At 41.9% G+C, this 25,563-nt stretch overlaps 1 protein-coding gene and 1 non-coding gene across 2 annotated transcripts; one reads left to right on the forward strand and one right to left on the reverse strand.

Annotated features, from left to right (window-relative positions):
- Positions 1-25: 25 nt before the first annotated feature.
- trnat-ugu lies at positions 26-98 on the forward strand. The gene has a single exon. It is a non-coding gene; the product is annotated as a tRNA-Thr (tRNA).
- Positions 99-10,282: 10,184 nt separating this feature from the next.
- Positions 10,283-25,388, reverse strand: ism2b (isthmin 2b). The gene is made up of 6 exons (XM_037751701.1): positions 24,664-25,388; positions 18,219-18,470; positions 16,214-16,547; positions 14,232-14,369; positions 14,046-14,114; positions 10,283-12,883 (listed from the first exon to the last, which is right to left on the reverse strand). The coding sequence occupies exons 1-6, from the start codon at positions 24,775-24,777 to the stop codon at positions 12,366-12,368; spliced, it is 1,425 nt and encodes a 474-aa protein (XP_037607629.1). The 5' UTR covers positions 24,778-25,388; the 3' UTR covers positions 10,283-12,365.
- Between the last annotated feature and the right edge of the window lie 175 nt (positions 25,389-25,563).

The following is a 25,563-nucleotide window of genomic DNA, read 5'->3' on the forward strand; positions in this document are numbered from 1 at the left end:
CTGTACCTTTAAGAAGGACAGATCGGGCTCCATAGCTCAGTGGTTAGAGCACTGGTCTTGTAAACCAGGGGTCGCGAGTTCGATCCTCGCTGGGGCCTGCCGGGGAAACACTTTTCCTTCTCTGATGCGACTTCGATCCCTGCTTTAAATAATGATTTAACACTTAAGCCTCAATACCCATCGATATAATGCTGCTTTTGTGAATAACTCTACACCAACGTTAAGCTGTCACAGGTTTGATTGTTAGGTGTTAGCTACAGGTTTGATTATTGACTAATTAGCCATCTAACATTAGCTAAATATATTTTATTTTTTATTCAGGAGGTCCTTTGAGATTAAAATCTCTTTTTCGAGGGAGACCTGGCCAAGATGGCACACCATTACAAAGTTACAACAATTATACAGTGGAGCATGTTAAAACAGACAAAAGACAACAGATACATAATACAAAATCCAGTTTAGGAATAGCAATTGCACTCTTCAGTTACACAGTTTTCTCCCAAATTAGATTGTGACAATCCCATAGGTGCTAATGAAAAGATAATACAATAAAAAAAGATATAGTGCAATATAAATATAAAAAATATAAAAGATAATACAATATAAAATATAAAAATACAATATGTATATTGATGAGATGACAGTTTTGCCAGATTACAGTTTTGCCAGATTATTGCACAAAGTGTCCGTCAGATAATTATATGAGGACTTAAGGGTAAGAATATCACATAACGTTATCTTATAACAAAGTTAATTGTCCATACTGACCACAGATAGAATGACAATCTAACCATGTCCACTGAGTTAAAAACTTAAATCTGTCATACAGAAGAGTTTAGATATTTTGTAAATAACTTGTAACAAAGTGTAGCACTTACAAGAGAGGGAGAATGCATCAGGAAATGATAACACAATGTCTTTCGGCTATTTAGGTCCTGAACACTGAGCCTTCATTAACACTCAGGTTTTAGTAGGGATAAGTTTTTCTCTTACATGGTAGAGTGGGCGCCCCATCTACCAAAACTGAGTCTTCACCGCAGCAGCGCGGGTTCGAATCGGTTCGAATCGGTTCGAATCCAACCCGTGGCCCTTTGCTACATGTCGTCAACTCTCGCTCCCTGTAAATAAATCTGTCCTATCTAATAAAGCTCCCAAAAATTATCTATAAAAAAAAAAAATGGGACTTGGGGGTGGGTTAGGTATCTGTATACCAGTGGCTGTTTTGTCATAGAGTTTAGTAAGGATCTTTATCATATCATAAATCTATAGAGTGCTCAAGAGATGATGTATTTTTGTAGGCCAACCAGGAAGTTAGCATTGCCCTGGGTTCCCTCAACAGGAATCCAATGGGATTTTTCCATTGGGTTTTGTTTTTTTGCAGAAAATAAGCTCTATGGCAAAAAAACGTTTATGATACTTACACGTTTTTGAGTCGATAATCTTCACAAATGAACACCACTTTTATGATTTTTGAAGTGTAAATGCAATTGCCAGAAGTAAAAAACTAACGTAGGGTACACAATGTCAGCTTTGTACACAAAAAACAGTTTATGTAGAACTTTCTCTGTAGTCTTATGGCAGGTGTCCAAAAACTGAGCCATTATCCCTTACTTAAAGAGACTGTTTGTAACTTTTTACACGTATAAATCAATCCGGGTCGGTGTCCCATGCGCGCTCGCGTGTGGCTACGCTGTTCAGACAAGACTCCAACACAAACTACATGGAAGCACCAAAACCGCAAAGTTATATCTAGTGAAGCCCGTCTTGCAAAACAGTGTTGGCCGCGGTCGGAGGACGCGGGAGAGACCGTAGCTTTGGTCAGAAATAAATACTGTTTCCCGTGTCTTGTGAAGTGACGGGGCTCCGCAACGAGTTAAGTTATCGTCACCGATTGGGTGCCGGTGTCTTCGCTTTTCCCTCCGACCGCGGTCGGGAGGCTGAAGCAAGAAAAGCCAACACTAGGATCAGCAGTGATTCATGGAGAGACCTTCATCTGGTCAGCTAACATTACTGCCAAGCAGGTGAAATATAGAGTGATATTGTGGTTTTAGCTGAAGTGTGTCGCCTCACTGCTTTGACGGATAATCGCTCACATTCACGTAGCGCGTATACACGGGCGAGCGCGAGCAACAGGACACTGACTTTCGTTGACTTAAAGGCCACAGATATCGCTGTTACAACCAATTTCTGATTCTTACAAACAGTACCATTAATGAAGCAGAAATAGGCCTATATGTGTCATGCACCCACTGCACCTTGTAAGGATAAACATGAGGCAAGTTAGAGTTATCACGACTTCAAAACTTTGAACCAAACTGTGCTGCCTCCCACCTCAGAGTTCATCCTTCACCAATCAATTTCAGCACGGAAGGACAAGGGAATTCCTCCATGATTTAAAATAGGACCAGCGTTGCCAGTCGGAGCATGCACCTACGTAGATAGATGCACTTCACACTTCAGATCCCGCCTGCTTTCACCTCAGCTGGTGAAGCGGGAAACCCGCCCTCGGTTTATACAATTGCACTCGTCTCCAGGAGCAGTGGCATAGCAGGGTAATTGTTTGAGTCAATATTTGACTCACATAATAAAAAGATGCCTACAGAAGTGATAGGCTAGCGATGCAGATGGACATTGTGAATCAAATGCGCACTTATGTTTGCTCGTGTAAATACATTGGCTCATCATTAAACACATTCTGCAGTGCTAAGAGGGGCTTAAAGGCTGTGACAAAGTAAGCATGAAAGTCCCAAATTTACATCACATTTAGAATCAGCTATGTATTATTCTGCAAAAACTACCATAAATTGATTGCATCTGATTCATTCCCTATTTTTTCCTGACGCATGTGCATCCTATTTGTAGAAGAAATACAATGATCCATATGATTAAATATATATATTTCTGACTGATTCTAGCTAATTTAGGTCTCTAAATGCGACTACAGTCTTCTTGGTGATCAAATATTGTTGTCATTTTAACAGATAAAACCCCCAAAAGTTCAACATGTCCTCTTATCAAACTCATACACTCACCTACTTAACATTCTTTAGGCTGACACGAAGCCGGAGGAAATGAACAGCACACTAATCTGAGCTTCATCTCAGCCCGTGATGGGTGGTGATATATGCACACACTATAGGATTATTTTTACATGGTAAACCAGGCTGTTAATAGCTTTTCAGAGTCACAGAATTACCAACATTACGCGCCTGTTTTAAAATACATGTAGTACATTTTTCAGTCCACTTATTTCAAGGCGAAGATGGGCATGCTGGAAGTAAAGCATTATTTCTATATAGGACAAATCAGGAGTTTGTGTTCATGTTGATGTATTAGTGATCATCTTTATTTAACCCTGCAGACGAACTGATGACGAAAACATTTAGGTGATTCATTAATTAGTAATTGGCAACAATTTTGATAATCCATTAATCGTTCACGTTGTTTTTTTAAGCAAATTCCTCCAAATTCACAGGCTCCAACTTTTAAAATGACTTCTATGATAATAAACAGAATATCTTTTGGTTTTGGACTGTAGGTCGAACAAAACATTTGAAAATGGTCTGTGGGAAAATGTCATTTTACATTCTATGGAACAAACTATTCATCAATTATGACATAATGTTATTCTGAATACGACTGCGAACAAAGCTTGAGATCTCAGGCATATGTGACTTACTGTAATGGGTGCTTCCTTGGCCCAAACACACTTTAACCAAGTTTCATGAAAATTGGACCAATAGTTTTTCCATACTACTGCTGACAAATAAACAAACTGCACCGAAAACATAACCTCCTTGACGGAGGTAAAAACAAAATCAGCCTTCTGCATTATACTGTAAGGAAAAAAGAAAACTAGGCTTCCTATGCATCCTGTCTTCTGTTTCAGTCTGGCCACAGCACCTCATCAACATCACAACCAATGTTCTCCCTGACCAATACTGTTTACTTCAGTCCAAGGGGACTTATTGGCATTGTAAACATACGTTTACATTACCAAGCAACTGTGAATTTAAAACAAAAATCTGGTCCTCTCTCTAGGTTCCATGGTGGAGAGGAGGTTGTGTTGCTCAGGCTCTATCTATTTGGCGTGGAGAGGAGGTTGTGTTGCTCAGGCTCTATCTATTTGGCGTGGAGAGGAGGTTGTGTTGCTCAGGCTCTATTTGCTTGGCGACGCCGGGAATCTGCTTGACATGACATCCTCCTGGATCCACCTTCCCACTTATATTCACATTATATATATTAATTTCATGTGTCATATGGATTGTCTATGTTGTATTTTCATGTTGTTACTCTGTACACACGACATCTATTGCACATCTGTCCATCCTCTGTTGCTCTTCCTGAGGTTTCTTCCATTTTTTCAATCGAGGAAAAACTGTAATTTCAGCTGTAGAATAGACAGAATAGCAGGAGATCCGATGCTCACTAAGGCCTGTGTACTTAGTTGTGGTGACCAGCAGGTGGTGCTCTATGTCAGTTTCTTCACTTTCCAGTATTCTCCCATCTCTGCTTTTTCTCTGAGAACATGAAGTGTGGACTCACAACGAAAACAAGACCGATTATGATGTTTTCTAATGTCAAAACATGCCTGTACATTGCACATTTAAATGAGAATGCTGTCCATGTTTGTCTCCATCATTCATTGCAAGACCAGATCTTACATTCTGATCTAAGGCATCCAATCTGAATTTACGTACTACTTTCTTCTTACTTGTTTGCTACAAACCATCCACTTCTACCACTATGGCCACTTCATACCTGTACATATTGTTCGCAATAACCTTCAAGCTTGTCTGCATTCTTATCTTAAGAAGAACAAGCGATTCATATTTTTGGTCCAGGGTCTTGGCTCTGTGTAAACGCTGGAGGCTAGGGGCTGTTTGATGTTGTTATGGCTGGCTGTCTGCCGCCTCAGTACTACTAGATCTGCAGGCCCCTCTCATGTCCAAAGGTATTGTGTTGGCTGCTCTTGTGATTATATTATCAACAGAGAGAGAGAGAGAGAGAGAGAGAGGGGGGGAAAATTAAGACTCCCACTGGACATGAGTAAACAAACAAAAGTTTGTAGAGTCTGGTTCGTCCAAAGAATGTCAGTTATTCAGACTCCTCGGAGGATATTGATGTCCAGTGTTGGGATTATTGGGCTGAATGTTGTTCTTGCTTGATAAAACAATTTGCCTATACTCTGTCTGCAAGATTGAGGAAAAATATGAAAGAGGTAAGGACATTTTTGACACTAGACATATTGTCCTTTTACATGCAACAGCCCCTGCAAGGTAATGTTAAAACAATAATGTACACAGTCATAGCTTTGGTACGTTTTCAGCCATGCTGGTGGCTCTATGGATGGCAGTGTGTGTCGGTCCACCACTTTGCAGGCTGAAATATCTCAACACCTACTGGATGGATTGCCATTAAATTGGTTCGAATCCTACTGACTTTGGTTATCCCTTCTCATTCCACATTGTCCAGTACTTTGGTTTATGATAAATGTTTGGGTGAGCAAATTGGCGAGGGCTGGAGACGAGGGACATTTTAGACATTGGACGTGAGGTAACCAGAATTAGGCACAGCGAGCCAAGAAATTCCACCAAAAAAAGGACTTTATTCCAGATGAACTTCCCTTTTAACATCATCAAATGGTGTATCTGCATTAAAGACAGAAAACAAAGGGACATGCATGACATAAACAGCATTGCACATGCATTTACTCATTGTAATTAAAAAACTCAAAGCCAGATAGTGTTGAAACACAAACAATATTCCAGTTACGGGAACTTGGTTACAAAGTGAACAGATAAAGACTTGGCATTAATTAAAGTGATAAACCTTAAAGAATAACTCACTTCAGACGCACTGGATGAAACAGAGTGGTTAGCACTGTCGCCTCACAGCAAGAGGGTCGCAAGCTGAAACCTGGCTTGGGGCCCTTCTGTGTGGAGTTTATTCTCCACGTGTTAGCGTGGGTTTTCTCCGGGTGCTCCGGTTTCCTCCCACAGTCCAAAGACAAGCAGGTTAGGTTAGGTGTTGACTCTAAATTGTGAATGTGTGAATGTGAGCGTGAATGGTTGTCTATCTCTATGTGTCAGCCCTGTGATAGTCTGGCGACCTGTCCAGGGTGTACCCTGCCTTCGCCCAATGTCAGCTGGGAACGGCTCCACCACTTTTTTGTCAGAGCATTTGATTTATTGATTGCGTCAGGATGTAATGACAATTTCAACTAATATATCAAAACAAAATGTCTAAAATCTTTACCAATCCTACCTTTAAAGCAGCAGTAGGAAGATTTGGAGCACTTATGATTAAAAAAAGTTATTTTTATAAAACGATCATATATCCTGTCAGTAGTGCATGAGACAGGTGATCTGAAAAAAAATCATGTACATCTGTGTCCTCCGGTGCTCCTAACGGCATCTGCAAGATTTCACAGACTGGAGGAAAACAACCAATCAGAGCCGAGCTGGAGCCTTGCCGTCTCTGAGCAGCTGTCAATCACTCGCAAACTTCGATCAATCCATCAAACTAGGCAGCGCTGATCAAATATGAATAAATATTCTGTTACAGCAATGCCTATTTCTCACCTCAAATGTTTCCAGAATCATCTTGTAGTGTGCTGTTTAGCTGTAAAATGAGAAAGTTTGTGACCCGGCAGCCATGTTGAGATCAGTTGAGGAAATACCAAGCACCGCCCACCAGCCGGAGCACAGCCAATAGGAACGTTCAATAGGAACGATCTCTCTCTGAAATGAGCTGTGATTGGTCAAAGGCCGTCACAGGCTAGATATATTAAGTCTAGTTTTTCTCAGAACACTTGAATTACAATATGCTGAAAGGTTATTATGGGATTTTTGCCCAATGATGCCCAAAACATTCTGCCTACTGAAGCTTTAATCTTGTTATTTGATCACAAATGAACCACCTGTATCAACTACAGCTAGAGGAAAGATGTCAAAAAAATGGAAATACACACTTGTGATTTTTTTTTTTGTGATGTGTTATTCTTGCTCTTTTGCTCTTGGATTTCTGCCTCTTATGAGTGGAGGCTCCATTTTGAGATTAGTCTTGTTGACCATCTCAGAACAAGGCCTTCCTCTGTGTCAGGCTGGTCAAGGAATGGGATAAATCAAACTCCAGATAATCCATAAGATCCTAAGATCCACTGGCATTCTTCTAAGTCATGACGGGAGAGCAGCTCAAGCATGTGTGACGGGTTTGTGTGTGCAGACAAGGATATGTTTGTTACCCTCAATGCAATGTTTGTGTCCGTGATGGCTGTTTTTCCTCTCTGTGTGAGTGTGTGTTTGTCGGCATGGGCCGGGGTTACCCTCAGCACAAGTGATCTGAAAGAGGGGAGGAGCGAGGCAGCCTGTAACGGGAGCAGCGAGGAACTTGAAGGGCCGTGCTGTTTGCAGGTCGACCAGCCGCAGTACACCCAGAGGAAATCTCATGTTCCTGCCAGCCTACAAAAGTAAACAGATCCGTAACCACCACCGAGCGCTGGCACCGGGCCTGGGCCACCAGCGCTATAACTAAAGCAATGAATCACCTCACACACACGTTCACTGGCTAAGTACACGGCGAAGCGTGCATTCAGAATTTCAGATGGTAATGCAATCTTTTCACATTTTGAAACAATTCATCGCTGAATTGAAACACAATGGTCGGCTCGAACTTCTGTATAACCACAGTGCACTCCCTCAGTGATATGACACACATGCCCCTCCATAAACTGTGAAGTGCACGCATCCGCCCGGGAAACTCTTGCTTCATTCAATAATTCAGATAACATCTTCTGGCCACAGTGGAGTTTTGGAACCTCCCCTCTCTTTTGTGTTCCTTTTTCATCTTTCTTTTGTTTTCTCTCTCTCCCTGCTTTCTCCTCTGTCTACACATCTGCGGTTATTTATCGGTTATTCTGCGGCAGCAATGTGGTCAACATGTGTCTGGCTTCCCTCCACGCAGCACTCATCTGTAGTCAACTTAGGAGTCACTGAAGGACCACGGTAGACCCACCAAGCTCCGTATCATTCACTCAACAGTGGATACTCGCCACACGGATGGATAGATGGATTTCCAAGTATCTCCTTGGTTATACACATAACAGTACATCCTCTGCTAACTGTGGCCCACTTTTGACCTAATGTTCTATTGTGTTGACGCATAACCAGGCTTTTTCCCCCCTCTTGGGTCAATGAGAGCAGTAAGTGAAGGATCATGACCTACAGGAATTAGAGTATCTAAATGGAGTATTGGGATTGCCTAAGCCTATGGATTTGCATTACCCCGACCTTTGAACTTTTAATCTCAATGTTATTTAATCCTCCGGAAAGAGTATAGCCTCGGACAACATGATGGGAGAAATAGATCAGCCTAGATACCACAGCGGAGATGGATGACAGTGATGGTGGCTGTTAGTTTAGGCATGCAGGGGCTTAAGAGGTTTCATTTATGTATTAGCAGGACTATTTTTCGTCTGGTTGAGAGGAACCTTCTGTATGATTTTGTTATGCAGCTTCTGGAATCTGAATTTACGGGAATTTCTAGCCAACACGGACATCCCTCTTGCTCACGCTTGGACTTTAAAACCACAACTGAAAGTCGTATTCATGTCAAATGTGTCACTCTCGTGAATCACCAGAAGAATGCCCACAACATATTTGTAAATCCTGAAGCATTCATGGTTTCAAAAGGCTGTGGTTCATTGTTTAGAAGTCTGGCAGAAAATGTAAAGTAGGACTTGACTTCTAGACATGAACTCAATTTATAAAGAAAACCAATGTTAGATCGAGAGACGATAAAACCAGAGTAAACTGAGGGAATGCTAACATGTGCTAGCAGGAGAACTCATGCGTGATACCTAATTGAATCCTGTCATCGCTGTGTTCAGGATCGGTTAAATGTGGAAAAGGTAATGTAGATAAATAATTAGAGCCACATGCAACACATTACTTCTCATCAAGGCAAGACGCTAACACACAAAACCACAAATGGTATTTACGGATTATTAAACAATTTAGCATCACAGCTTCCACCGGCTCAGCTATGTGGACAGGACCACTGGATACAGGGACCTTCCTTTGATGGTCTGACTTCGTATTCGACTGTTAAAGGGAATGAACATTTAAAGAAATCTGACATTTGGGGGAATGTTCCTGTGTCTGAATTCATATCGGGATATTAGCAAAGAAGAGTGGTTGCAGATTGCAACTGAGTACCTCTCTTCCAATTCCTCCCTTTCCAAGACTGCAGTAATGTGAGCTACCGAGTGCAAAACCGTGGTAACGCCGTTCGCCTCGCTCAGAGGCCATCCTTTCCACAATAACACTACTTTAGGAGCAAGGGAAGTCAGACGGCGGCTGGCGGTACCACGGTTTTGCACTCCGCGGCTCACGTTACCGCAGTTTCACAAGCGTGTCGGAGAACTACGGTGGCCTTCAGGTAACGTACAAAAGCCTCTCGCTGAGGCCAGTGTTTGGTTTGTCCATTCTGTGCTACCGTAGAAACATGGCGGAGCAACATGGTGGACTCCGTGAAGAGGACCCGCTTCCTATGTAGATATAAAGGGCTCATTCTAAGCTAATGAAAACACAACAATTCTTAGTTTCAGGTGATTAAATACTAATGAAAGCATAGTTATGAATATTATATTCCATTTCTGCTAATCCCCCGAAATGTAACACACTGTTCCTTTAAAAGAATAGTTTGACATTTTGGGGAATATGATTTGAAGCTAAAGTCTGGTGCATGCAGATGTTTTTTTTCCGGAACATTTGAGTTTTGCCTTTGTGAACGCAAACTGGACCAGTTGGAAAATTTAAACAAAGTATCATCCTCGCATTAGTTTGATTCAGGAACCAAACCTGTGAACCCGCCCTTAGCTGGTAGGCAGATTTTGTTACCTGTGGATGGAATAAGTATATTTCCAAAATTGTCAAACTATTCTTTTAACATTAAACTCTTCTTTGCAAATATTCTGATATGAAGGAAGTTTCAAACATGTGTGATCTTGGCACAGTATCTGCCATTGGCTGTCTTAATATTTAGCCGGTTGCTGCAAAGAAGGAAGTGACATGTTTGCAGTTTAAAGGAATGCTCGCTGCACTGTACCTGTCTTGTTGGAAAGGAAAGGTACGGAAACATTTGGTATGTCAGTCAATAAAAGCGTATAACTACTCAGTTGAGTTTTAAGGAATTTTGCTCTACAGCAGGCTACTATGCTATGCTTGGCTCCACTACACAGCATCTAAAGTGTGGAAAAAGAAAAGGACACATTAAAAAGTCAGATGATGAATGCAAGGTTTTTATATATTTCTTCAGCATAATTGCGACAACATATTCATAGAGCACTGCAGTACAAAGTAGAATGAAACAGACACTTGATGTTGCTGTATGAAGTGATATGAGGCAAGTGGTTTCCCTTTTGATAATGGGTGCCCTCATTTCTCAGTCAGATTAGTGCACCATGTTGAGTATAGAGACATTTCAAAGCTTCAGCAAACTTAAAAAAAAGAGAATAGACAAATAAATACTGTACAACACCATATATGTAATACTAGATTCAGAAATCACAAAAAGATCATGCTTTCCTCAACAGAACACTTGATATACGCACTTTCATAGAACAATGCAGCATTTCTGGCGAGTTTCCCTTCACAATAACACAACAAATGGCAAACATGAGTACATTTTGATATATCTTTTGTATATATAATATATACCTTAAATAAAGTGCCTTCCTTTAAAATGATCGGTGATTCCAAAATGTAAATGCGTGTTTGCATATACACATCTGGAAGCAGAATTCCTGAAAAAAAGGTTTGGAGCGAACATCCATAGAATTAGACTGGATAGAAAGGGCGATTCCTGGAGTTTTAAGGTATTTCTACGTAAATTTAACATAACTGCCTTGACACAGCTATTGATACAATGCTAAAAACTATTCTGATTATGGTTCAACATATTTTCAATCCCTTGCACTATGGGTTTTTGACTTCCATGTTGCCTTTACCTGTACTCCTATGTGAGCCAGGGTAAGGGCTCCAACTACATGACCTCTCAGGAATGTTTATTTGTGTAGGAATGTCCTTTCTATCCAATCAAGTTCTGTGCATAAACCCAAAGACCCTAAGCCAACAGCTTAAGCAGCAATGACATCTTTCTACCACACACAATGCATCAACTATTCAGTTATAAGGGCTCCGACTGCTTTCTGAAACTGCACAAAAAGCATTATCTGTTCATCATTACAATCTGGATTAGACATCCGATACCCTCCTGCTAATCTTTACCCCAGTACACTTCCAATAGTGCTCCGCTGTCGAGGTAAATGAACAAATTTGTTTATCATGGTCAGTTAGTCCCCTGAGAACATTGTAGAGATCTATGAGCACAATCTACTCACTGTTGAACTTAATTGTTTTCCTACATTTGCACCGTAGAGACTTAGGAGGCTGGATTTACACAGGCACCAACAGTCTGATTTTTAACTCTTTGGCACCCAGATCATATATCTTCCTGGTTGTGAAAATGTGAGGAAACGCATGAAATCAATCTGTGTGACGAAACATTTCAAATGTGCTGCTCTATTGGGCTATTCTCATGATTCTCACTAGCAAGCTCGATAATTTGTTTCAAATCCTTTTTAGCTTCTCTGGTTGAGATCCCAAATTCTTCGAACATTACTGATTTTAGTGTCCCGAAAGAATGGCTGAAATGTACATTACTGTGAATGCATGTGGCATCTTTTGGGTTTACTGATGTCTTGTTCCCCTTAACACCTTTGTATAACCTGAAGGATTTTATAATGTAGCAGCATAGTTGGGATACTCATCTGTTGGACTCTTCCCATGCATGTGTTTGTTTCATCAATATAACCAGCCCACATTCATACATTTCCTAATGTAAAACCTACAAGAAGCATGATCAGGATGTTTACCATATGTTGCTATTGTCAATCACAAGCGCTCCAGGACACCATCAAAAAAAGCCAGTAGGTAGACATCATGCTTACACGCACCCAGGAGAGTGTGCTGAATATAAAGAGAGAGAGCTTGATGTTACGCCAGATGTGGAACAGGTTGGCAAGCGATGGGAGAACACTGCATTTTTTTTCCATTCTTGTAATTCAGTTCAGTTCAGCCGAGCCTGATATCAGGACACTGTGCCAAATCCTAACTTGAGACAGCCACACTTCACCGTCATACCTAAACACCCAATCACAAATGTGCATTTGCTCCAAGTCAATGCATGATGCATGGTTTAGATGTAATATTTCATGAGCTTTTAAAGTAGGCAGTCTCCTCTCAAATTAGGATTGGGCCCTCTGACTCTCTGAGTGAAGTGGTAGTTTTGGCTGTGGTCCCTCAGTACTCCCTGGCCTCTTCCAGTTCATTCATGAACACGTCTTCATGGGGGTTTTCTGGGCAGCTCAATCCATTATTTGGTGGCCGCACCGCATGGAAGCGACTCCAGTCTCCCTTGCACAGGATCCAAGGCAGCACATCCACTTTGAAGTGCAGCTCGGGTGAGAACTCGGTGCTGATCAGGTTAGGCGTGCCTGCGCCCTTCCCTCGCGTGATCAGCCGCCCGCGATCGTCATAACAACAGTGCTGCGCCGCGAGCGTAGACGAGTCGCTGGAAAGCGCCGAGCGGATGCAGCTACGCGCTGACGGCTTGTAGATGTCCAGGCGTTCCTTGGGGCCACTGGCATCACGCCAGCGGAACGGGCGGTCGTGATCCTCATCGAAGACACTGACGACAGTGTACCCCACTTCAGAGGGGTAGGAGCAGGGGCAGCTGGGCAGCTCAGACAAGACCTGGTGGAGGTACCTCTGGAGGAACTCACTCTTACAGTTGAGCCACTTCTCACAGCTGTCCACATCTGTTGGAAAGAGGACAGTAATACCACATGAAATTGTTTGTTACTGTTTCATGATAGCGCTACTGGTAGTCAAGTAGGTACTACTTTGTAGTCAAGTCTGAATTCTATGTCTGGCATCTATAAACACAAGGGCTGTCATAATTAACGCGATAATAACACGTTAACGCATAACGCTAATTTCTTTAACGCATTAACGTAACTTGCAATTTTAGGCTGTAGCGGGCTCAGTTTTAAAGCTAGAATACTACTGGTATCATATTAAACTAGACCAAAAATCTTTGGTACCAACCATCTCATACTAGATTGTTGTGAAGGAGGATAAATACCACTCCACACTTACGCTAAATTTTGGTGAGGAAAAATTGGCATGCCCATTTTCAAAGGGGTCCCTTGACCTCTGACCTCAAGATATGTGAATGAAAATGGGTTCTATGGGTACCCACGAGTCTCCCCTTTACAGACATGCCCACTTTATGATAATCACATGCAGTTTGGGGCAAGTCATAGTCAAGTCAACACACTGACACGCTGACAGCTGTTGTTGCCTGTTGGGATTGAGTTTGTCAATTTATGATTTGAGCATATTTGTTTATGCTAAATGCAGTACCTGTGAGGGTTTCTGGACAATATTTGTCATTGTTTTGTGTTGTTAATTAATTTCCAATAATAAATATATACAAACATTTGCATAAAGCAAGTATATTTGCCCACTCCCATGTTAATAAGAGTATTAAATAATTGACAAATCTCCCTTTAAGGTACATTTTAAACAGATAAAAAATGTGCGATGAAATTGCGATGAAATTGCGATGAAATTGCGATTAATCGCGATCAACTATGGACAATCATGCGATTAATCGTGATTAAGTATTTTAATTGATTGATAGCCCTAATAAACATCTATGTTAAAGTATTGAGCAAACCAGTTCCACATTCCCTTGTGACAGCATATCCGTGGCATGCTGCCATAATCCATTAGCCACGGAGGAACCATTATATACCTACAACTACAGTATATGTCTGACTGAGTATGCTTTGTAAAAGTGTAGACTGTACAGTATAAATAAATAAGCTTGCGGTTAATGGTTTCAACCATGGTAAAACATGATGATATAAGCTAATGAAAGCTGTTATGGAGAACTTCCCATTAGAAAAAACTCACCTGTCCCAAACGGCTCTGTGCCATTCTCCATCTCGAAAGGGAAAGGCTCTACCACAGTGTTGACATCACCTACAAAGAGGAGAGTGCAGTAGATTAAAAACCAGCTGGGAAAGCAGAATAAAAATATCTAAACACTCTGGCCTCAGTTTATTGGTTTTCTCTCTTAAAAGGGAAACATAATCTCACCAGGACAAGGCTCCAGGTCACACTTAGAGGCTTCTGTCAGAGTGCAGGAGTAGCCACAGGATTTGGTCCTCTTCCTCTCACCGTTTCCACATGTCACTGAACAGGGAGACCAGGGAGTCCACTCATCTGTCTCCTTCTCTGTGGAAAGGAAAACAAACAGAGTCACAAACTCAGCCTGAAGTCCTACAACTTACTTTGCACTACGATGAAAACTCAGATTCTATTAAGATAAAAGCACAATATAATTCATATTGCAAAAACTATCGAAGATTATGAGAGGAATACTAAATGAAAGCATGGAATTAAATGTACAGTTACAGGAGCTCTACATCATGCTTTCTGGCACAGATTACAATTACTAGATGTACTGTATTTAACAAACTAATAAGAAAAAGCTTCATAGCTTCATCACCTTACAGTTTTGTGTTAAAGTGAACTCAGTATGTGTTTCAACAGCTGAATCCAGCACTGGACTGTCACCGTCCATATAAATGACAATTTTCTCCTGGTTTAACCTTTCCCATGCAAACCCATATTCTTTTTAAGCAGGCCTCAGTCAAATTAGAGAGAGAGAAGCTGTGCTGTGGCTGTCCGCCTCCGCACCATGTTTCCTTGTGGTGTTAATAACACTGAAAACAAGTCATTCTTGATTAAAGGCGAGGTGGGTGCAAAAATACCAGCTTGGGTGTAGCGAGCACCCAAATTTGACTTTGTGGGCGCTGCCAGCTCGCCATGTGGCCATACGGGAATGAGGTCTCAGGAGAGTCTTAATTACAGAAGAAGCTAAGGCAGACATCCTTGATTTATGTTCGCTGCGTCTTTAGATGTGACCACTTAATAGGCATTGTTGCCCTTTGCTGGCTCGACTGCATGCACAACAGTTAAACACATCAAATCTATATATTGGGTTGTATAACGGATATGGGAACAGTTAAAGAGTGAATGCTAGCCACCTGCTAGAACATTTTGAGATTACAATAGAGCAGTAGAGGTTCGTGCAACCTTCAAAAACCTTAGAAAAACAAAATAGATCAATCATGCACTGATTTGTATTTATGGGAAAATTTCTGAAGAATGAAAGCCTTATGCTGTGGTAAGCCTCTGATCTACAGTAGGACTCGCACACATCGGCCTACCCGCTGCCGAGCCCATCTTTTCTTTCCTTTTCTATCTCTCTTTTCCATCTTCTCTCCCTTTCAATCACAACATACACCTTTCTCTTTCTCTCTAATTATTTACTATTTTCACCGATGAATAAGTGGTCTGTGCAAGCTGAGACACAACATGTTTTCCCACCAGAGGAAGGCAGAATTAAGAGGGTGGAAAAAGAGCTGTAAAAGTTATGCAGAGCCCTGAAAGCCCCCCGAAATTCTTGAACTGGCTCAAAAGGCCGAGCCGCGGAGGGCAGCGAGGGCCGCCAGGGTCTGGGGGGGCCCACGGGGTCCCGGGGAAAGGATGAAAGAGCCGGCCGAATGGCCCCTGTCATTCTGTGTTCCAAATCTGCCCTCTAATTGTCCACAAGCAGAGGGCTGTTTTGTCCCAGGGAACAGTGCCGGCCTCACGCTGCCATTAGCGAGCGCATCGGACCCATCTTCAAAAGGCGGGCCTCTGCGACCAGCACGACCAGTGTCGACTTCAAAGTGCCCATAACCCACAATGTCCTGATGGTCGAGTGCTCATGCTGCCTCGCATGCTGGCATCGTTTGGTTCTCTGACTGTGAAGACAGTTAACATGCAGCCTTCCTAAGCCGCCCTGTTGTTCTCTCTCTCTCTGTCTCTCCTCCCAGACATTATCTCTTTTTTTGATATGATAAATTCACTAATTACATTCCCATACTTTCCCTTTTTACATTTTTTTTCTTTTGGTAAAACCCACAGGATAAATTTTGGTAATTTTTTAAAAGCCATAATCAGTGTGATGAAGTCATATCTGAAAGAGCTGTGTGGCTGTACCAGCGAGCGTACCACTTGGCAAACCTTACCATAGTAGCTCTGCATTGGATCCCAGCCTTCGTTCCAGCGCGTATCCCAGTCTCCGCCCACTCCGCTGGGTAAGGGCTCCTCGCTGCCGTAATCCAGGGAGTAATCCTCCTCCTCCTCTTCCTCGCCAGTGTCCTCCACGCCCGACCGGCTGTTGCTGTCCTCGCTGGAGTCCGCGTCAGTGTAACTCCAGAAAAGGGGCCAGAAAAGCTTCTTGCCTCCGAGCCAATCCACCGTGGAAGAGGGTGAGGAGGAAGAGGAGGGTAGCCAGTCTTTTTCCTTGGCCAGGTCCATCTCTACCTCCATCTGGGGGTCGTCCACCACCTCAATAGTTACCTACATAAAAAAAACAAAGGGTCTTTGTCAATCTCAAGTAACCAGCAGGCAACCTCTGGGTCTGAAGCCAATGAGGAAGTGCCTTAAACTTGCATTCTTTCTAATAGCCAGCAGGGGGCGACTCCTCTGGTTGCAAAAAGAAGTCTGATTGTATAGAAGTCTATGAGAAAACCCTACTTCTCACTTGATTTATTACCTCAGTAAACATTGTAAACATGAGTTTATGGTCTCAATCACAAATTTAAAGTCTTCTTCAATACAGCATGATGTTCATTCAGTAAATTATGGTCCCATTTAGAGTCAAATAGACCATAAAGAAGGGGATGCTTTAGGACATGGCTACCTTGTGATTGACAGGTTGCTACCTCAGCGTTGTCCCATCTGGGTGTTGTTTTTCAGTTTATGAATGTTAATTGTAACACCTAAAAATGTCTTATTTATTGTTTTACTTAGCTCCACCCTCTTGTGTCACTTCTTGTTGCAAAAAAACAAGATTGCGACAATCAAAATGCGGTACTCAAGGCTTCAAAGCGGCAGTCCATAAACCAATGGGTGACGTCACGGTGACTACATCCACTTCTTACTCTATGGAAGTACCCATGAACACATTCATCTGTGTTACTGATATGATCTTGAACAGCATCAATATTTGTGAAGCTGAACAACTCTCACCTAAAAGTCTGAACTAGCATAACCAGACTACAAATTGTAGCGTGATTGGCAGACCAAACTTGGCATAATAACGGTGAGTAGAAGACAATGACGGGTGATTGAACTGTCTAGGATTGCTGTGTTAACTCTGCTTTTCCTGTTATGTGTCATGAAAAAAGTCAAGTACCTCCAAAACTTTTTAGCGCTTGAGTTACAAATTGTTCTCAAGAAATCAACTAACTCAAATCGGCGGAGAAGTCTTTTTAGCGAGGCGAACCCGCTCCCCGGATCCAAGTCAGCCAGCCAGACGTGAGCATGAGCATTCAGCCAACTAAACGATCCTCTCGGGGAGCGAATGTGAGCATTTATTCTGGATAACTACCTCTCATTACCTCAATATGACTCATCCTCGGTGCTACAGCACTTCCAAGGGCCCACTTCAGCTGATGTGAAGACCAGGCAACAGTGAGACTACGGGGAATATCTTTATGTAACTGTTGTGAAATTAATTTCACAGTTAGGAAAGATGTATGAGGATTGGAAATGTTTTCATTTGTCTATATCTGGTACATCTGGTCTATATGCTACATGAAAAGTCATCATCGGTTTCTGTACTTGATGTAGACATCATTATGTCCCTCTAACCACATCCTGATTACAGTGACCAGAGCTGGAGAGGATAACTGCCCTGAGATAAGTTAAACAGAGCAACATTTTGAAAATTTTGGGTCAATTTAGAAGGAGATGATGAGGACGTAATGGCTGACGATTATGATTACAGAGCCCGTTTTCCTTTATTACACTTTAATGAAATAGTAGCAAAAAAAGACGCAGCCGGAACGCTAAGATTAGACGGAGAGACTGTTGATTTTGCTACAGATAATTTTACACAATAAAAGGTTAAATGTTCTCCTTGCACAAATGGTTTTAATTTAAGCCATCACTTAATAAATAAGGCTGTCTAGGAAACTCAAAAACCGCATATCCCCAAATGTGTGCGACTCCCCTCTCCAGACTCACCTGTATGTTGGGGTTCTGTGAGTTGATGTCAGCGTTGGCCAGGTCTGGAAAGTTCTTGAGATCCAGGATGAAAGGTTTGGTCTCCTCCTCAGGCTCTGGCTGTGGAAGAACGCCGACGGAGCGGTGCTGAGGGTGGGACCACCTCCTCTGGTGGCCGTGTGGCTCAGGCAGGAGACTCTGAACCTGGTTCTGCTCCTCCAAAGCCTCAGTGGCATATTGGACCCCACCGCTGTGAATCGGGTGGCCGTGACCCTGAAAGTACAAGTAAAGATGCAACGTAAAGAGCTTATCTGGACCAGAAACAAGAATCTAGCGGGATGATTTAAGAGATTAAATGACTTAAGGGAAAAATGGATGGCAGGAAATGCCTTAAAACCTTGAATAATGTAAAGAACAAGGACGACTGAGACATATAGTGACTCATTGATCAATATACAAACAATTAGTGCTCTGTTTCCAGGAAGAAACCTTGAAACCATCTACCACTTTGTAGCTTGGTCAGCAATTCCAAAAAGCCCCCGAGGCATCCAACCAACCAGCCTTCGTTCATTTCATTCTTTTCTGTTTTTTTCCCACAACAGTCATGGCATCCAGGCCGTGGACAAAGAGGGGCCTGTGCCAGAGAGATCCTCTTTTAGCTTTAATGAGAGGGCCTGGGAGGCGTGGGACCCCTGGGCTGGTGCGAGCGTGTCTGAACCTGCTGTGCTGCCGCCACTACGGACGCCACTTAATTTGACCTTTCAGGTTTTACAGTTACCGAGCCCCAGCAGGAGGAATTGAAGATATATGTACTGTATGTGGAATATAGTCACTGAAAATGGATTTTCTGTTGGCCTGCATCTCCAGTGTTTCATGTCTAATAGGACTCATATCTATTTCATGCCTGACACTGGTCAAAAACCAAAATCCAAACCCTCTAATGAACCCTTGTCTGCTGTTCACTCACGTCTATAGCATCCTGAATATGCTAAATTGGCTCAAACATATGATCGGACCGGACTTTGAGATTTGACATGAGCCAGTTTGCGGTCTGCTCAGAACAAACCGGTTGCAGTTGGAGGGCTAAAGAGGAGAAGAAATGTCGGAATTAATGACCAAATGGTTGATGATTTATACGTATGGCCTCTAGAACGGGGCGTACTTTTCACTGGCTGCCTGCGATTGTCCCATAAAGAAGTCATGTGGTCGGTCAAATTCAAGCATGTGAACACATAATGCCTGTTTAGAGGAGAAGCCCATCAAGCATGATAAATGATGGATGAAGAGAAGTTGGCCCCCTCCCCAGATATAAACTGTAAACTGGTGCTGACAAGTAGATAACCTTTTAGCCAAATTCTCTCTGTAATTGAATACTGTAAGTAAATATTACACATATTGCAATAAATACAAATTGACCATTTACCACATTTTGTGCCAAGGAAACTCAACATCCCATGAAAACAGACCAATTATAGCAATGCTGCTGAAAACACTCTACAGGGATTTTTAACTTGTTAATACATAAAATATTGCACAATTTAACAGAATAGTACATGCCAATTTGAACATACATTTAGGAGATTTTAGATTTTGAGGAACACATTTAATTTTGCTATTGTTTTATGTAAATTGGCCCTGTCTTCAGCAGCGGATATAAAGTAAGTAGAGCTGAAACAATTAGTCGATTAACTGATTGACAGAAAAAAAATCGGCAACTACTCTGATAATAAACAAGTAATTTATCATGAGATTTTTAAAAATCCACAGATAAAGCCTCTAAATTGTGAAAATGTGCTGCTTTTCTTTGTTTAACATCTTTATAAAAGGAGTATCTTTGGAAACTGGACTGTTGGTCAGACAAAACAAGACATTTGAAGACGTCACCTTGGTCTGTGGGAAAACTGGGATGGACATTTTTTTAACTATTGCCTGAATCGAGACAACAATCAGCAGATTAATCATAGATCTAACTATAAAGTGAGGAATCTCTTTCTGTCTGTCCCTCCCTTTTATTATCATATCTCGAGAACCGCTCATATGATCTACTTCACACTTCGTGGGTGTATCGCTCAGGACTCAAGGGAGTTCAGTGTCAAATGTGGTGCAAATTGGCCATATGGTGACGCTATAGAAATGAACTTTACATTTTAGACTGTAACTTTTGAACCGTAAGTTTCAGAAACAAAATTCTTTTTTCTTGGATTTTGTGGGTCCAGATGAATCTATAAATATAAACCACACACATCTTGACTGATTTTCCGCCATTTTTAATTTTATCCAAATCAGATTTTTTGCTACTCCTCCTACAAATTTTGAGCAATCGTCACCAAATTTGGTACAGAACATCTCTGGACCAAGGCGGAAAAAGTTACTTTTAACGATTGTTGATGATCCATACTGTTTTGCTATAGCTGGCCGTCAAAGTTAGCTCAAATGCTGGGGGCACAGCTTATATTACAAAAAATGTCATATCGCCTAAACACTTATTGTCACCACATTTGGTGAACATGACAAATTTGGTGCCATTTGGCCAATAGGTGGCGCTGTAACGACATCATCTAACTAAATTCTCTGTCTGTATGACTGCCCTGTGCATATCTCCAGACGCGTTCATCCAATCAACTTCACACTTGGCGTGTAAAAGCAGCCATACCACGGTATGTACAGTATGTCGCGGTAACTTCTGGGGGCTAAGCAATTGGTCCATTCCGGACGGGCACGAGTACTACTAAATGATTAATTGATGAATGGAGACAACAATCGGCAGATTAATTGATAATGAAAATAATGTTTAAAAGTTGCATTGGGTAATTACTTGCTTAGTTTTTTTTTTATTTCTCCAAGTAACAGGCTAACTTGAAAAACCAACTCTTTGTGCATTTCCCATGTATGAAAAATCTATTTCTTGTTATAAGAATGCACCAATACCAAATTTTCACTGCTAATACCTCTAATCTGGCAAGAAATGACAAAGAATTAATACCAAAAAGAGCTAACATTCATCTTTATGTGAGCATAGCAAGCAACAACAGACCTATGCTGCATCTTCTCTCTGTTACACCTAACGCCTGGTGTCTCGTATAAGATTTTATTGACGCAATCCTCTGGCATGGTTCTCCATCTTACCCCATTACTAGCCTGTTATTAGCAGCATGAGCGCATCACTGTCAGATCTGAGCAGCAGTGACAATATTCACCAACATTCGCACACATGCTCCGACACCTTCACACTCACGCAGACACAGAGGGTCCAGAGTCATGAGGAGAGGCCACATACTTTCACACCCTCCTCATCTCGTCTTGTTACACATCTGGATCCTGTATTCTTTCGCCCTGTATATCACTCTCCTCCTCCTCCTCCTCCTCTCTTCCTCCCCCTCGTTCTCTCTGATCCTGCTCTCCTCCTCTCTGTAGTGGGGCGCTTCTGATCAAAGGCCCGATGGCTGATGGCATGCAGCGTGTTTAACAGGGAGACTATCTGGATGCAGTGGGGGACCTCAGTCTGGTCTCTTCTCAGACAAACATCAAATCCACTCTTTTTAGCAATGCATTGTGTCCTCCTCTTACTAGATTGAAAAGACTGGATCCATTCTGGGCTACTGTCATTGCTACTGCTGATGGTGACACACATTGAGGTCAGGGAGGAGGAGGTCGGGAGACGGGATGGGGGCAGCAGGGGCTGAGGTGAGGGGCTTGGACGGGATCCGGTGGGGTTGGGGGGGCAGGCTGGGAAGGCAGGCGGTGTGGCAGCCCTGATTTATGTGCCCGCAGATATCAAAGGCCTCTGCACTTGGCTGTTTCCAAACCATTACACAAGAACAATAAACTATGGACGCGCTTTGATCGCCGTCTTTTGCAAATGGAACAACAAATGCATGCCTGGTGTATTCGGGGTGAGGTTGTGGAGGTCGGGGGTACAAAACAGTCGGGGCAAACAGGTCCCAATATTTAGAAACGAGGCCACTTCCAACACAAACCCCTCCTCGTCTTCTTCGCTGAGAGATGGGGGTAAAACCAAAAACAGGAAATTCCACATTAACACAAAAAAGAGCCAATGTAAACAATCAGACGGATGACACTTGACCCGAGCTCTGGTGCGAGAGATGCCGAGGGCTCGCCTTATTCTGGTTACATAAGCATCTCGTTACCCGCTTTTACTGAGCCTCCCCTCCTCCTCCATCTCTCTTCCTCTGCTAATCTCTCCTCTCCATCCACCACGTACGGTCTGCATCCAGCAGGTCACAGAGCGAAGACGCACATTTGTAGTCTTTTGAATGAAATGAACAGCCACAGTGACATTTTTTCATCTTCTCACTAATCATTCCCTTCTCCTCTCTTCCCTCCCTCCCTCTTTTTCCCTCTCTGTCTCTTCTTACTTTGACATCAATCAGACAGATGATGAGAGAGAGTCCCAATAGGGCATCCACGGGAGGCCACACAAGACGGAGAGTTCAAAGGCAAAAACTGAACCCTGACACAAACACACACAAACAGGCTTTGATATCCAAATATGTCCGCGTGTAACACAAACATTCCCATAGACACACCACACACTGTGTGTGTGTAGAGAGTTGGATTTATTACAGCTGGGCGTATGCCCAGTGATAGCAAACCTGACTATACCTGGAGAGAGAAGTGCAACAAAAGAAAGCACTGAGGAGAAAACTATCATTTCAGCTCTAATTGATTGAATCATTTGATGGAAACTGACGTTGAAAAAGAGCACATTTGTTCCACTTTTTCTATGACATTCAAATTTTACTAAACAGACAAATAAACATTGATTATACGTTGAAAATAAGAGAAATTACTTGCTTATAATATTTTTCAAAATCCCCTAAAGGTACCTGATTCTAGTGTCTGTCGTAGGGCAGACCGGGGGCAATTGTAACAATGGTCCCTTGATATATTCTCATTTGCTCTCGGACGTATCCTCATTATTTTTAGGATATATTCTGGTTAATTTTAGGATGTATTCCAAAAAATTGTGGAACATCTCAAATATCTCCAATCAGAAACGAGACGGAACCATGAAACTCATTATCTGTGATGATCCTTCTCTGCCTGCCAAACGACAAACTGATGTCTCATACTTTTTTACGAGTATGAACGTAGTTGATTTTTGAATGGATATTAAATAGTTTGAACTATATGTATATTCTTGGTAGTTTATTGTAATCCTTGGTATTTATATGAAGGTATTACTTGTATTGTTACAATCGCCCCTGCACATGGAGGGAGATTTGACTTATAGTGTTTCAATCAATATTGTGACTCTAATATTGCTTGTAAAACACATTTGATGACTGTTAAAGTAAGTAAATACCTACATACAAATGGTTTCCAAATAGCTCGAGAGGTTTTTGAGTAATGACATCAAAACCCCAAAAAATGTTACAATTGCCCCCGGTCTCCCCTATACCAATAACACTTAGGCTACCAATGACCTTATTAATCAATATTAGCATGGGAATCAAGTTTATTTTCATTCACATTGCAACACGTTTTTTTTGTTTTTTATTTCGTCATATTTGTATAACACTGTGAAGGATATTATAAAAGTAAGACTATGAAATTAGTCTATACTGTATTTAGCAATAAAAAGGACCAACAGACAGTTAGCAGAGATGCACTAATATTGCTTGTAAAAACATATGATGACTGTTAACAAGTAGAACACAAATACCTACATACATTTCCAAATAGCTCAAAAGAGGTTTTTGAGTAATGACATCAAAACCAAAAGAAATGTTACAATTGCCCCCGGTCTCCCCTATACCAATAACACTTGGGCTGCCAATAACTATGAATATCCAATATCAGCATGGGAATCTAGTTTATTTTCATTTACACTGCAACACGGTTTTTGTTTTGTGATATTTATATAATACTGTTAAGGATATTATTAAAGTAAGACTATGAAATTAGTCTGTACTGTATTTAGCAATAAAAAGGACCAACAGACAGTTAGCAGAGATGCACTAATATTGCTTGTAAAAACATATGATGACTGTTAACAAGTAGAACACAAATACCTACATACATTTCCAAATAGCTCAAAAGAGGTTTTTGAGTAATGACATCAAAACCAAAAGAAATGTTACAATTGCCCCTGGTCTCCCCTATACCAATAACTATGAATATCCAATATCAGCATGGGAATCTAGTTTATTTTCATTTACACTGCAACACGGTTTTTGTTTTGTGATATTTCTATAATACTGTTAAGGATATTATTAAAGTAAGACTATGAAATGAGTCTAACATTACTGTATTTATTTAGCAATAAAAAGGAGCAGAGATGCACCAGAGCACTAAAGCTATAGACAACTTTTGGACAACAAAGTCGTTTAGCTGTAGCAGCAGGTGTGATTTTAAGACTTTTGCAACTTTTTAAAACTTATTGCTAAACTTCAAAAAGAGTCGACACATAATCAATATAGTGAAAAAAAAAAAAACAACTCACCTTGTGGGCCACATTCTTGTGTCTGGTAGGAAACCCTGAAACCCCCAAACCGACGAGAAGTATCGAGCAGACCGCGAGCAGCGTGTGAAATCTCCTCTCCACCTCTTTACGCATCTTCAAAGCTTCCTGGGAAAAGATTGTGTTAAAGTTTCTCAAACTGTCCTCCGTTTATCAGCAACTTTGACTTTGGGGACAAAGTTTTAGACAAGTTTTAGGCCCCGTCCTGTGTCGAAGTGTCGCACTTTATGAAGAAGATGCGCACCAGCGTCCGGAGGTCTCCAGCGCGCTCTCCATATCTGGTACCAGCGCAGCGCGAAAACTGTCAGTCCTTGTGGCTTCTCTTCTCCATAAAAAAAGCACAAGTTGGGAGAAGCTTTAAGTACCAGAAAGAATTGAAATACCCCACGCAGAATCTCCCCGTCCGCACCGGCAGCTCGCTTATTCAACTAAACCTGTGAGTCATCCCTCGTCGTGTGTGTGTGTGTGTGTGTGTGTGTGTGGGTGGGTGTTTTCTTCCAATACATTGACATCTGGAGTTCATAGCGCGCTGTGCTGTGCGTTTTGTAGCTATCTGGTCGTCTGATGCGTTAATCCATTATCCAGCTGAAGTTCATCCACCGGTTCGAGTGTGTGTGTGTGTGTGTGTGTGTGTGTGTGTGTGCACCGCCCAGCCAACCGGTTTTGGGTAAACTTGCCTTTTTACGCACGCATTCAGGAGGTTGATGCTGAAGGAGTTGGGGGGTGGGAGGCTTATTGCTCACAGCTGTGTGTGTGTGTGTGTGGAGGCACTGAGGTTCTTGATAAGGTACAAGGTTTAGTTTACACAGAAACCTCCCAACACACCACATGGACTCAAATACTCAAAGACTTCCAAGTGAACTATTCCACCAATGCCCTGAG

The sequence above is a fragment of the Sebastes umbrosus genome, chromosome 18 (genome assembly GCF_015220745.1).
Source record: "Sebastes umbrosus isolate fSebUmb1 chromosome 18, fSebUmb1.pri, whole genome shotgun sequence".
Taxonomy (NCBI): domain Eukaryota; kingdom Metazoa; phylum Chordata; class Actinopteri; order Perciformes; family Sebastidae; genus Sebastes; species Sebastes umbrosus.